This window comes from Microcaecilia unicolor, chromosome 6, assembly GCF_901765095.1.
Source record: "Microcaecilia unicolor chromosome 6, aMicUni1.1, whole genome shotgun sequence".
In the NCBI taxonomy this organism is placed as follows: domain Eukaryota; kingdom Metazoa; phylum Chordata; class Amphibia; order Gymnophiona; family Siphonopidae; genus Microcaecilia; species Microcaecilia unicolor.
The window spans coordinates 309,985,710-309,999,341 of NC_044036.1; the positions used below are offsets into that span (position 1 = coordinate 309,985,710).

At 44.5% G+C, this 13,632-nt stretch overlaps 1 protein-coding gene across 1 annotated transcript in view; it reads left to right on the forward strand.

The window, feature by feature from the left end:
• Positions 1-911: 911 nt before the first annotated feature.
• The window catches only part of LOC115472553, a 133,909-nt gene continuing 121,188 nt past the window's right edge, over positions 912-13,632 (forward strand). The window contains exons 1-2 of the mRNA XM_030206850.1: positions 912-978; positions 10,647-10,973. Of these exons, the coding sequence (XP_030062710.1) occupies positions 912-978; positions 10,647-10,973 (394 nt within the window). The remainder of the gene's footprint in view (positions 979-10,646; positions 10,974-13,632) is intronic.

A 13,632-nucleotide genomic window follows, 5' to 3' on the forward strand; every position in this document is an offset into this window, starting at 1 on the left:
GGAGGGAGGGTGCGGGGACCCTGGAACTCGGAGGGACCATGGGACTGGGAGGGGGGATGACCCTGGAACTGAGAGGGAGGGAGGGAAGGGGGACCCGGGAACTGGGAGGGAGGAGGGAGGGGCCCCTGGCACACACTCTGATTCACATACATACACTCTCTCTCTCACAGACATACTCGCACCCAGTCACACTCTCTCTGTCACACACGCTCACTCTCGAACATTCACTCACTCTCACACAGTCAATCTCACACACACTGTCTCAAACATACACACTCCGAAGAAAACCTTGCTAGCGCCCCTTTCATTTGTCAGAAACGGGCCTTTTTTTACTAGTTATTATATAAACCACTCTGACTTGTCTGACAAATAGGGTGGTATATCAATCTAGATTTATTGGTTATATAGTAACATAATAAATGACGGCAGATAAAGACCTGAGTTGTCCACAGTCACACTCATTATCAATTCTAGATTAAATCAACAATGAACGTGATATTATATATTTGATCATGTTCTTTCTTTGGTGTTTCTGGGACATAGACCATAGAAGTCTGGCTCTGTCCTTATGTTCCAACTACTGGAGTTTCTGTCGAAGTTCTCTCTAGCCCATCCTAAAGCAGATCGCCATATGTGGGACTCAGACCGTACAAACCAGCCAAGCATCGGCCTTAGCTGATACAGCCAGAGCTGCCATCTAAGCGCCACTTGACATGCAAATACATATGCAACCCTTACGTTTTTTTTTTTTTAAGTATTAAATTTCTAATTACAGATCCTCTGTGTTTATCCCACGCTTTTTTTTAATTCCGCCACTGTCTTTTTTCTCCACCGCCTGATAAACCTTTCTTGCTTAAAAAGTTTAACTTGAACTGTTATTGTCTTGTTGTTGACAGGTCTGAGTACATCCCATGGCTTCACTGTGCTGTGTCGTTCACTGCTTCCTGCTCATGTTCATTACATCCTCAGTTTCTCAACGTGAGTTCTGTTTTTCTTTTCTGTCCTGTTCCCTCCATATATAGAGGGGGAGGGGCTATGCATACTTTATCACTTCATTAGATTTGCTTTGGGAGTGTCCATTTTCTTTTGTTTCAAATTGTTTTCTCATTTTATTTTGTCTTTAGTTTTATCATGCAGTACAGTACTGATATGAGGTGCATGTTAAAAACAAATGGGCTTTTATTCAGCCAGCAGCAGTCATTGTTTTCTTAAACACTAATCGTCACCAGCTAGATTAGCCCCTGATATTCAGTGCCAAGCCATGTCCGGACACAGACACTGAATATCGAGGGGGGGCTAATTTCACAGGCTTGGCCAATATTTAGCTGGGACCCACGTGTAACCTTTTGTAACTTAAAAAAAGAAAAGCTTCTCAATACCCCTCCAAACCCCCTGACAAAGCCTCCCTGTTTCCCCCAACCTTCTCTCTAATCCCCTCCAAGACAGACCCCACTCCCTGCAGTCTAGGTAGGTCCCATGGGTCTACCTTTGCTTCCTAGTGGTCTAGTGGGGTTGTTGGGGGCAGGAGCAAAGCCCCCTCTCTCCTGTCCCTTGTTGCTGCCAGGACCAAATAGCTGCAGCAACCTCTTGCGGTACCAGCAGCCGCAAGGGGCTGGGGGGGGCTTTACTCCCGTCCCCATTGAACCCACTGGACCACCAGAGAGCAAAGGTAGGCCTGGGGGAGGGAGGGTGTCTGTATTTGAGCGTAGCCAGGGAGGGAGTCTAAGCTATGCTCAAATAGAGTGATATCAATTTGGACCCCGGGACCCCCAACGTCGGTTCCTTGTGAGAGAAACAGATTTGATTGCAAGTTAAGTAAAGCTTTTTACATTGTTAAATAATTTGCCATAATTACCTAAGAATAATAGCACATAGATGTCAGTTTTAGGAGGGTTTTTTTTTTTTTTGCCTATGATGAAGCAAAAGAGCATTTTTGGCTTTTAAGCCGTGAGCTTTTGAAAGCCTATTTGGTTTCTTGAGGATTTTTCCTCCTTTTTATGAAAAGACATATCAAGTAATAAAAAGAGAGGTTTTTGGTCACAATTCTTTAAAGAACTAATATTTTGATTTAGTGTTTATTGCAAATCAGAATATAGACATTCAAGTCGGGACGTCTGAAGTTCCCCTAGAATTTTAGAACAAGATCTGCCGACTGTAGATCCTGTTCTCAAATAAACAGTGAAACAGTCATGTGCCAGTTATATGTAGAAAGAGCATCCATGTTAGAAAAATGGATGTCTAAAATATGAGCGGGGCGACTCAGGAATAATTTTGCTAGCTGTGGCCAACATGTTTGCTTGTTTTTCCAAAACAAGATAAATATTTTTGCATCAATCAAACATAAATAACAGTCCAGTTCAATAACAGGTTTCAAAGTAGAAAGTGACATGGGGAAAAAGTTTGTCCCCTTCCTGTCCCCATGGGATCTGTCCCTGTGCCCATCCCCGCAGTTACTGCTGGTCACCATTTCCTTGTCATTCTCTACCCAGTACCCCTGCCAGTCTGGCTTAAGAAGTACCTGCTCCAAAACTTTGACTTGAAATGCCACCTCTTGCTTTGGACTGTAAAACAAGTGTCTTATTCATAACTTAGAAATAGAATGTGAGCAAAAGTGCATCAGCTTTGTCCTTTGCCCTAGAGGTAAGCTTATGACCAACAGAAAAAAAGGTGGGGCTCAAAACCTTAGCAATATATGTTTCACAGTCGGTTTCGGAACTTTTTTGTCATTTTACTTGTGCACGATGTAAGCAGGGTGTGAGATTAAAAGAGCACATGGGCACTATTTTATTGTTTTCCATGCTACTGGAACGTACCATAATGTATGGGGCTCTAGTGGTTTTTGTGTTTACTACTACTACTTATCACTTCTAAAGCGCTACAAGGCATACGCAGCGCTGTACACCATACATGAAAAGACAGTCCCTGCTCAAAGAGCTCACAATCTAAAAATGGAATGTTGCTAGTGTAATAGCAACATTCCATGTAGAATCTCAAATAGTAGCAACATTCCATGTAGAATCTCAAGTAATAGCAACATTCCAGAATCTCAAATAGTAGCAACATTCCATGTTCCACTGCACTAACCACTAGGCTACTCCTCCACTAGCAACATTCCATTTAAAAGCCTGCCCTTGCAGATCAGCAACGCAGCCACACAGGCTTCTGTTTCTGTGAGTCTGACGTGCAGGACGTCAGACTCACAGAAACAGAAGCCTGCGCGGCCACATTGCTGATCTGCAAGGGCAGGCTTCTACATTACTACTACTACTACTTATCACTTCTATAATGCTACAAGGCATACGCAGCGCTGGACACCATACATGAAAAGACAGTCCCTGCTCAAAGAGCTCACAATCTAAATAGGACAGACAGACAGAACATATTGCTTATTGTCCTATTTTTTATGCTTCAAAATTTTAACAAACAACTCTTAACCCAACTAATCCCCAACCTTTCTGCACAATGTTTAGTACTCTGTAATTCTGCTAACGCCCTCTACAGAGAAAGAGAGGGAGACTGCAAATAATGTGATCCATGCCTAAGTATGCCCTGGTTTAATTATAACAAGATGCCTATCAAGGGATGCAAATTTACCCAATTAACCCAAGCCCCCAAAGGTGGCACAATTAAATCTGAAGTATTTACCTGCTCTGCAATATTCCAGATTCTGACAGAACAATCACAGCTGGCTGATGCCAAAAACGTATCCCTGTATTCCAATGTCCATCTTTTTTTCTGAAATGGGGAATGAACATCTAAAGTTGCTGTTGCTGTGCTGCTTTTTTTGCATATCGGGGTTTTGCAGAATTGTGAATTAAAGCCTGTAACGTTGCCATAGAATTCAGTAGCTTGTGGCACGATCAGAAGTAGTTTGGGAAGGGAGGGTATAGGGAGTAGCATTTCTCTCCCAAAGGTTGTGGGTACTGATGCTTGAATTGGTCGCCTCCAGGAACTTGTCCAAACTTTTTTTAAACCCAGATACACAAAGGAACATGGTTTGCGCATAGTGTGGGGCGTAGCTTGGATGAGATTAAAATCTATGCATGCATTCCCCCTAACACAGGAATACACTCATATGGGTAAAAATGTCACATTGAATGTATACACTAGTTCAAAGGCGCATATGGGTTTTACAGAAGTGCTTGTTTCAGCCAGGGCTTTACATGAGGGATTCAGAGAATCATTCTCCTAGTTTCTGTTCTCCTCCCAAACGAAACCTAGTTATATCGGAGCTTTTCTACTTAATTGGTGACGTTTGCACGTGCAGATTTGTAAACTGGGGCACTACACTTCCGTGTGCTTTCATCCCTGCATGTGCCAGCGTGTACCTATGCTCTCCTGTAGGCAGTATAGAAAAGGCTCTGTGTTGGCAGATTCTTTTCTGAAATATGATTGGAACTGAGCTAAGTCTTAACCTGTAAACTCATCCAACAACTAGGAAAACAACCAAGTTTTAAGAAATTCATAAGTAGGTCACAAGCTACTTGATAATACACTGAATCCTTCTGCTCAGTGTGCTGCTGTGGCTAGGAAAGCGAATAGAACATAGGCGGTCAGTGGTCGAACTGTTTGGGAAGGCTAAAGGGGGTGGGGTTAGGGGTGTGGTCAGGGGCGGAGCTTACATCCATAATTGTCTGACAACACACAGAAAAAAAAATAAGTAAAAATAAAAGTCACAATTAATACCTTTTATTAAATTTAGATATTAGATATGTATCATATGTCAAAGAATAAAGTGGTTGCTCAAAGCATATTCTAAGCACAATCGCTCAACTGCAAAACACAATGCACAACTTTGTGCAAAAACATACTCAGAACTTTTCTGTACCATAAATATTACACTGGGCAGAACCTAATACCCCAATATACCACCCATATGGAAAATGCAGACCGTCAACAATATGAAACAAGGGATCATAATATCACAATTCTCATGTAGAGCCACAAAACACCCTTTTAGGGTGGATAGTGTTCACAATGAGCTTCTTTTATTAATGACCAGATAGAGATAAGAGCTTTCAAATTTCAATTTTGGCACAGTATAAGTCATCACAAACAAAATATAGGAAAACCAAAAGCATTAGGGGCTTATAGCCCATTTAGTTATGTTTAAACAAAAGAGATCTGCATGAAACAAAATATTAATTTTTTATTTTGACTTAAACCCTTCAGAGTCAGCACCTACCTCTCCTGAAATCCAACGTGCGTTGCGTGCCACAATTTCCTCAAATTATTATGGTCTGGGTCTGGGAAGGAAGTGGGAACTCCTCAGACAGCCACTCTTATCCAGCCTTGAGCCTTCCTTACTCAGTGACGGCCCCTCCCGCGCATTCCCACCTATGCGGAACAGGAAGTTGCATCATGACGGGACGGGAGCTCTCATAGGGAAGGCTGACTCTGACTGGCTAAGCCTGAGGTGAAGAAGAACATCATGATGACGATCGGTGACGTAGGGTAGCCCGAAGCCGGTTTAAGGCGGATCAGCGGTGTGGAGGCAAATAGAGGAGGAGGAGGGACGCAGTGCGCTGGTGAGAGACCGAGTAGCCCCGGGCGGGCGGAACTGGGCATGGGCATGGCACTCAGGTGATGGTGAGCCAGCAGCACTGCAAAGAAGAGAGAGGACTGGAATCAGTCGACTGGTCTACTCTCAGACAGTGGCATAGCCAGACCTGACATTTTGGGTGGGCCTGGAGCTAATATGGGTGGGCACTATGTATATAGGTATGTGTAGCACTTAATGATGGATTTCTAAGTAGTCTGCCCAACAGCTGCCCTGCATCAATATAAACCACATATATACTTAATAGAAAAACAGATATTTGTAATACAGTTACATTATCCCATATCTTAAACATGACCAGACATAAGTCTGCAATAATGGCAAACATCTCAATACACATGACAGGATCCTGCAATATAATTACAGCAATAGCATTGATCCTTCAAACTTTGCTTTATAACAAATGCCTGATTAAGTGAACTTTGAAGTCTTTTTCACTTCCTCTAGCTCTACTCTATCTCCCTTCTGATGCTGACAAAATAAAATGACCACGGTTTGGTACATATCCTTCAACTTTACATTATAATAAATATATATGCCTTATTAAGCTGTATTAATCAAACATTTAAACTTATTCATTTTCTACCTACTATGGAATTTGTCACATATAGAGGACATAACTAGAATGTTTCGTCTTATAGCTTTCCATAGGAAAAATGTATTTAATTCGGGTAGCATCTCAATAATAACAACACAAAATCCCTTCACCTCCAGGTACTTTGTGAAGTAACAGAAAATCCTGCAAAGAAGCTTCTTGAGTCTATGTTTCAAACCTTAACCAATTCTGAATACAAATGCCAATAACAGTACCTTTAACAAGGCAGCAGTGAATACACACAACAGCAATACGCATCTCATTGGAAAGGCCAGACAAGTCAGACTCCTAGATCCCCCACACAAACTACATGCCAGCAAAATCTCTCACCTGCTGGTTCACATGCAAAACACAGACCAACCCTCATCAATTATAGAATTAAGGACCAAAAATCAGAAATTGTCTTGTAGCCTGGCATCAGTCCTTCCCTTCCTTACCCCCCTATCCATCCTTGTAGCCTGGCATTGGCCTTTCCCTTCCCTATCCCACCATCCAGCCCTTCCCTTCTCTACTCTACCCCCACTATCCATTCCCAAAGCCCAGCATCAATCCTTCCCTTCCCCACCATCCATCTGATTGGTAGGCATCTGCCCCAGCCCTCCCTGCACGCAGCCTAGCATTAGCCCCCTTACCCATAACTCCCTAGTATGGCATCCCCTCACCCCCACCCAGAAACCTGTCCACATTAAATATAAAGCTTTTAAATAATAATAATATTATTATTATTTTAACCTGGGCACTGCAGAGGACGCACTGAGAGGGAAACGACGCAAGAGGAGATGAACCTGCCTGCGTGCTTGCCTGCCTCAGTGAGCACTGCTGCGCTGCCTTCACTTCCAATTTGTCGCGACTTGGAGAGGGGAGGGCGGGGGAGGGAGGCGACATGCTGGACATGGAGGGGAGAGAGAATTGCTGGACATGAAGGGGAGGGCAGAAGAGAGGAGAATTGTGACTTCAGGTAAAAGATTTTGGAGCGCAGGAGCAGGAACGGAAGGGAGCGGGCAAGTGAGCCGGACCTCAGGAAAAAGGTGCCAGTACGCTGTACCGGCACAAAAAAAGCACTGTATGTATCCCTCATTGATAAGTCTCTGACTCTAAAGTTTAGCAATTTCATTAATACAAAATGTATTTTCACATATCACAAACTCTTCCTATCCGAGAATGTTTTATATAAAAACAAACACAAAAAAAAGCAATCAGATTTTCACTTACCAGCTCTGTCAACACTATCCTGCTTATAATCGAAAGAGAAAAACGCCTATATTCCGACCTAAATTGGGAGATGGACGTCTTTCTCTCGCGGGTGCCCAAATCGGTATAATCGAAAGCCGATTTTGGGCATCTTCAACTGCACTCCGTCGCGCGAACGAATAAAGTTGATGGGGGCTGTCGGTGGCGTGGTGAAGGCGAAACTGGGGCGTGGTTATCGGTTGAGCAGAGATGAACACCCTCGGCCGATAATCAAAAAAATAAAGGCGTTTTTAGCGAGAATTTAGGGCACTTTTGATGGACCCTTTTTTTTCACGAACAGGTCCCCAAAAAGTGCCCTAAATGATCAGATGACCACCGGAGGTTATCGGGGATGACCTCCCCTTACTCCCCTAATGGTCACTAACCCCCTCCCACCAAAAAAACAAACTTTAAACACTTTTTTTCCAGGCTGTATGCCAGCCTCAAATGTCATCCCCAGCTCCATCACAGCAGTATGCTGGTCAGTGGGTGCAGTGGACTTCAGGCAGGTGGACCCAGGCCCATCCCCCCCTACCTGTTACACTTGTGGTGGTAAATGGGAGCCCTGTAATCCCCCCCCAAAACCTACTGTACCCACATGTAGGTGCCCCTTTCACCCATAAGTGCTATAGTAATGATGTAGAGTTGTGGGGAGTGGGTTTGGGGGAGATTTGGGGGTCTCAGCACCCAAGGGAAGGGAGCTATGCATCTGGGAGGTATTTTAATGTTTGTTTCTATTTTTTAAAAGTGCCCCTTAGGGTGCCCGGTTGGTGTCCTGGCATGTGAGGGGGACCAGTGCACTACGAATCCTGGCCCCTCCCACGACCCAAAGCCTTGAATTTGGTCGGTTTTGAGCTGGGGCACCTCGGTTTTGATTATCACTAAAAAACGAAGCCGCCCAGCTCAAAAAACGACCAAATTCAAGGCTTTTGCCTGACAGAAACCATATTTTCGAAAAAGAAAGATAGATGTCCATCTTTTTCGAAAATACGGTTCAGCCGGCCCCTTCACGGACCCGTTCTCAGAGATGGACGTTCTTACACATAGGCGTTTGCGTTCGATTATGCCCCTCCACGTTAGCGAAACTTTCTCTTTGAACATACTGTTGGAACCATCAGCCAATGAAATGGCTTTTAGCTGTAGATATCCCAGGTTACCTGATAATTATGCACACATTATTGCAGTCATGCCCTCCTCTCGGTGTACATGCTCAGAAAAAAAACCAAAAACTTTGAACCATTTAAAGATTTTAACAATTACACCATTTATTTTTTATTTCTCCCCAGTCTCACTTGCACACTTCCCTCCAAACCTGTTCTCTTTAATTTGAATGTTGTTCACTTCAAGCTCACCCTGAATAAAAAGTTCTTCCCATACCAAAGACATATATAGCACTGGTTGTATTCTTTTAAACAACTTCACCAGAGCATGCCTGCCTCAGTGAGCATTACTGTGCTGCCTTCACTTGGGCAGGGGAGAGAGGAAAATCACAACTTCAGGTAAAAGATTTTGCAAGTGAGCGGACCTCAGCTGGGGAGACTTAGCCTCCCCAAGCCTCTTATACCGGGTGCCTATGGAATAGAATGTTGGGTATTATTAGGAAAGGTATAGAAAACAGGTGTGAGGATGTTATAATGCCGTTGTATCGTACCATGGTGCGATCACACCTTGAGTATTGTGTCCAATTCTGGTCACCACATCTCAAGAAAGATAAAGTGGAATTGGAAAAGGTGCAGCGAGGGCGACGAAAATGGTAGCGGGGATGGGATGACTTCCCTATGAAGAAAGACTAAAGAGGCTAGAGCTTTTCAGCTTGGAGAAGAGATGGCTGAGGGGAGACATGATAGAGGTATATAAAATAATGAGTGGAGTGGAACAGGTGGATGTGAAGCGTCTGTTTACGCTTTCCAAAAATACTAGGACTAGGGGGCATGTAATGAAACTACAGTGTAGTACATTTAAAACAAATAAGAGAAAACTTTTCTTCACCCAACGCATAATTAAACTCTGGAATTTGTTGCTGGAGAACGTGGTGAAGGCGGTTAGCTTGGCAGAGATTAAAAAGGGTTTGGACAGTTTTCTAAAGGACAAGTCCATAGACCGCTACTAAATGGACTTGGAAAAATCCACAACTTCGGGAATAACATGTATAGAATGTTTGTACGTTTGGGAAGCTGCTAGGTGCCCTTGACCTGGATTGGCCGCTGTCGGGGACAAGATGCTGGGCTCGGTGGACCCTTGGTCTTTTCCCAGTATGGCATTACTTATGTACTTATGTAAGCCTTATCACCTACAGCTGATTTATTGACCTCATTTCTATGTATTTGAGCAGAATATTACAGAAACGATGTGGTTTCAGATATGAAATTCCTTTGAGCCACCCATAGCTGTTAATTTTTTGAGCAAGTGGAAAACTGTTTTTTTTTTTTAAAACAGAACTGCCAGATTACTCAGGGGTCCTTTTACTATGGTGCGCTGAAAAATGGGCTGCGCTAGTGTAGGCGCATGGTTTGGGCATGCACAGATCCATTTTTCAGCGTGCCTGTAAAAAAAAAAGGCCTTTTTAAAATTTTTGCCAAAAATGGACGTGCGGCAGAATAAAAATTGGCGCTTGTCCATTTTGGGTCTGAGACCTTACTGCCAGCCATTGACTTACTGGCAAGGTCTCTCGTGTTAACCATGTGGTAAACACCTAAGAGCATCAGGTCAGAGTTACCGCCTGATTTTCACTGCGCTCCAGAAAATAAAATATATTTTCTGGCACGCATAGCGGATGCGCATTAAAAATGAAATTACTACGCGGTAGCTGGGCGGTAACTCCAAATTGACGCATGTTGGGCACACGGAGGCACCTACGCAGCTTAGTAAAAGGGCCCCTCAGCTCCAGGAGGGCTGTTTTAGGCCAGATCTAAATTTCTGACAACTCCATTCTGCTACCAGTAGCATTAATCTAATTGGTTACCATAAGAAACCACAAGCACAACCATGCATTGAGCATTAAGATGAGAACCAGGATTAGCCAAAAAATATCTCCCAGCAGGAACTGGGTAGCTTGGCAACTCTGTTTAAAATTGTGAATGTGAGCAGCTGGGCCACAGGTATTGAGAAGCTCTGGTAGAGGTAAGTGATGGAGCCTCTGAGTGTTAAAGATGAAGAAGACTTGTTAGTGACGCACATGGGGTTCTGGGGTACTGTCTGATCTGTAGGTTATTAATAAGAAGATTTTGTCCCTTTCTCTGCTTTTTCCTCCTTCTCACATAGGTTCAAAAGATTTTAACTGCCCATCCCTTGTAAATGTAAAAGTCGGTGACTCGGTTCAGCTGATCTGCTATGCTTCTGATTATATTTGGAATGTGATTGTGTATGACCCTCTGAATGGTAATGAAAAAATCATCTATACACATGAAAGCAAAACTGTCAGTGCTGATAAGAGAATTACCCTAGAGATTGAGAAGGCCTCACCGCCATACAAGTCCAGCGCTGCCCTTAATATCCGCAGTGTGAACATTTCCGACGCAGGCACCTACATTGTATTTCTTCACGCAAATGGGGGTTTTAAACAACTAGGAATTGAACTGAGAGTTGAAGGTAAGCTTAGAGACTAAATTTAAGAATGAAAAGACACAAAAGGCCGATGCACAGATGTTGTGGGCAACTGTGCGAGTTATGCAGGCAAATCTCTGTTTTTGCAAATCTCTATTTCTGCTCATGACTAAGGAAGCCTTGTACTAAAATGCTAAGCACTAAGGGCACCTTCAGTTAGGTCTCGGGACACAGCATGCTAAGCGAGGATTCTATAACGGCAATTACGCATGCTGCTGCCGCTGTAGAATACCAATGTAAGTCCGTATATATGCCCCTAACTTTAGACATCATTACTTATGCCATGTCAAAGGCTGTAAGCAGTTAAGTGCGTAAATGCTAGTATTCTGTATCATGCGTTCATAACTGCTAGCCACGCCCCTGACCCGTCCATGCCCTTCCCATGGCCATTATCAGTTTGCTATTAAATTAATTTGCTTCTACTAAAGCTTAGCTCGAGTTGTCTGCAGCAGGGCCCATAGGAATAAAATGGGACCTTCTGCAGATAACTCAAGCTAATCTTTAGTTAAAGACCCCCTAACTCTTGGCAGGTACCACACGCTCATTTTATTTATTTTTAACATTTTATATTTTGCACTTATCTGAAAATTCTGAGTGGATTGCAACTCAAATTCATAAATGAAATCAACAAACATGACAATGACTAAACAAACAGTAAAACGATACAGATACAAATAAATGCACTAGTCCTGCTTCAAATGGTCTCTACAACAATAATGGGGAGAGGGGCCGCGTAAAATTTGTAGTTGCTGCATGGAAAAATCCCATGTTAAGCCACAGCAACTGCAAAATTTACTGCGCTTTTGAAGTACTCTGGGGCATGGTTTTAGTTTAACTGGATACCACCGAATATCACTGCTATCTGGTTAAACCTATTCAGCTAAGTTTGCCCATGTAGTTTATAGATCTAACTATGTCTTTAACCCATTAGTGGCCAACAAATATGGGAACATTGGGCACTAATGGGTTAATGAGGTATATTCAGCGATAGGCCTTTATTGGTTACTAGTAAAACTGGCCCGTTTCTGTATGAAATGAAACGGGCGCTAGCAAGGTTATTCCCCCCTCCCTCGCTCTCTCCCTCTGTCCCCTCCAAGTTCCACGGCCCCCTTTCTTCCCTTTTCCGATTTCCAGGCCGTCCTCCCTCCCCTCTCCCACTCCCCTGCAACTCACCACTTTGTCCATAAGTTTCCAGGTGTTCTGTAAGGGCCTGATTGGGGGTGCTGTTTTGTTTTGTTTTTTTTACAGGTGGTGCATTCACCCCCTCCCCTCTCCTCTGAGTTCCAGGCCACCCTCCCTCTCTCCCTCCCTCTCTCTCCTTCCCTCTGTCCATCCTCTGAGTTCCAGTCCCCCCTCCCCCAAGTTCCAGACCCCCCGCCCCCCTCCAAAATCGGCACCCCCCTCTCTCAGTCTCACAGACACGTCCTTGCGATGCCTCCACCCGCGGCCCTCCCCGACACTGGCCCCGCCCATCCCCCTACGTGCACGTCACCCCCCTCCAAAATCGCCAACCCCCCCCCTCTGCTACCCTCACCTCCCCCCCTCTTACCTGGGTCCTGGCGGCAGCAGTGAAGGGCGAGCAGCAGGCTGGGTGAGTCAGCTGCCTTCTCTTTTCTTCGCTCTCAGCTCTGTCTGTGATCCCGCCCTCATTTCCTGTTTCCACAAGGGCGGGACCAGAGTCAGAGCTGAGAGCGAAGAGAAGGGAAGGCAGCCGACTCGCCGAGCCTGCTGCTCGCCCTTCACTGCTGCCGCTGGGACCCTGGTAAGAGGGGGGGAGGGGAGGGTAGCAGAAGGGGGTTGGCGATTTTGGAGGGAGGGCGACGTGCACGTAGGGATGTTTCTGCCCGCTCCTGCTGTTCTTCAACTGTCCGCTGTTCTTTTTGCCGGTCACGCACTCCCCGCGTCTCTCACTGGGATCATAACCACCTCCTGACGTCAGGCAAGCAGGGTTCTAGTGCTGGCCAATGACGTCAGCAGGTGGTTATGATCCCAGGTAGACACTTTCGAACGTTAATGGAGCAAATTATTATATTCAAAGTCTAGGAGCCCTGCAGAGGCATATTTTCAAAGCACTTAGACTTACAAAGTTTCATAGTAACCCATGGAACTTTGTAAGTCTAAGTGCTTTGAAAATGAGCCCCATAGTTAAAGTTGTCTGGAAAAATATTCAGATAACGTTAATGATCATGGAAGCACCAAATATTTCCCTATAGAAAGCAGGTAAGAGTTATCAAACAGACCCTAGGGGTCTGAGCGACTGAGGGCCAGATGCACAAAGCTTACTATGCTATTAACATTTGCATTAGACTGATTTTAGCCTTCTAAAGGTACAAGAAAGGGTGCAAGCAGGGAATGGGGGTGTTCACATACGGGGGGAGGGGAGGAAGGGGTCCGATTCACTAGACCACCAGGGAAAATTTTTAAGGGGGGAGGGGGTAGTCAGGGTCCACTGGACCACCAGAGAAATTTTAAAAACTGAAAAAGAGATTTGTGGGAGATGAGGGTTCACTGGACCACCAGGGAAAAATTTTAAAGCGTGGAGTCGGTGCATCAGGGCTGTCAAAAATGCATTTGACAACTCGGATTCGCAAACAGCGAGCGATGCACAAAGGGGAATTTGCATGCGATCCCCTTTGTGCATGGC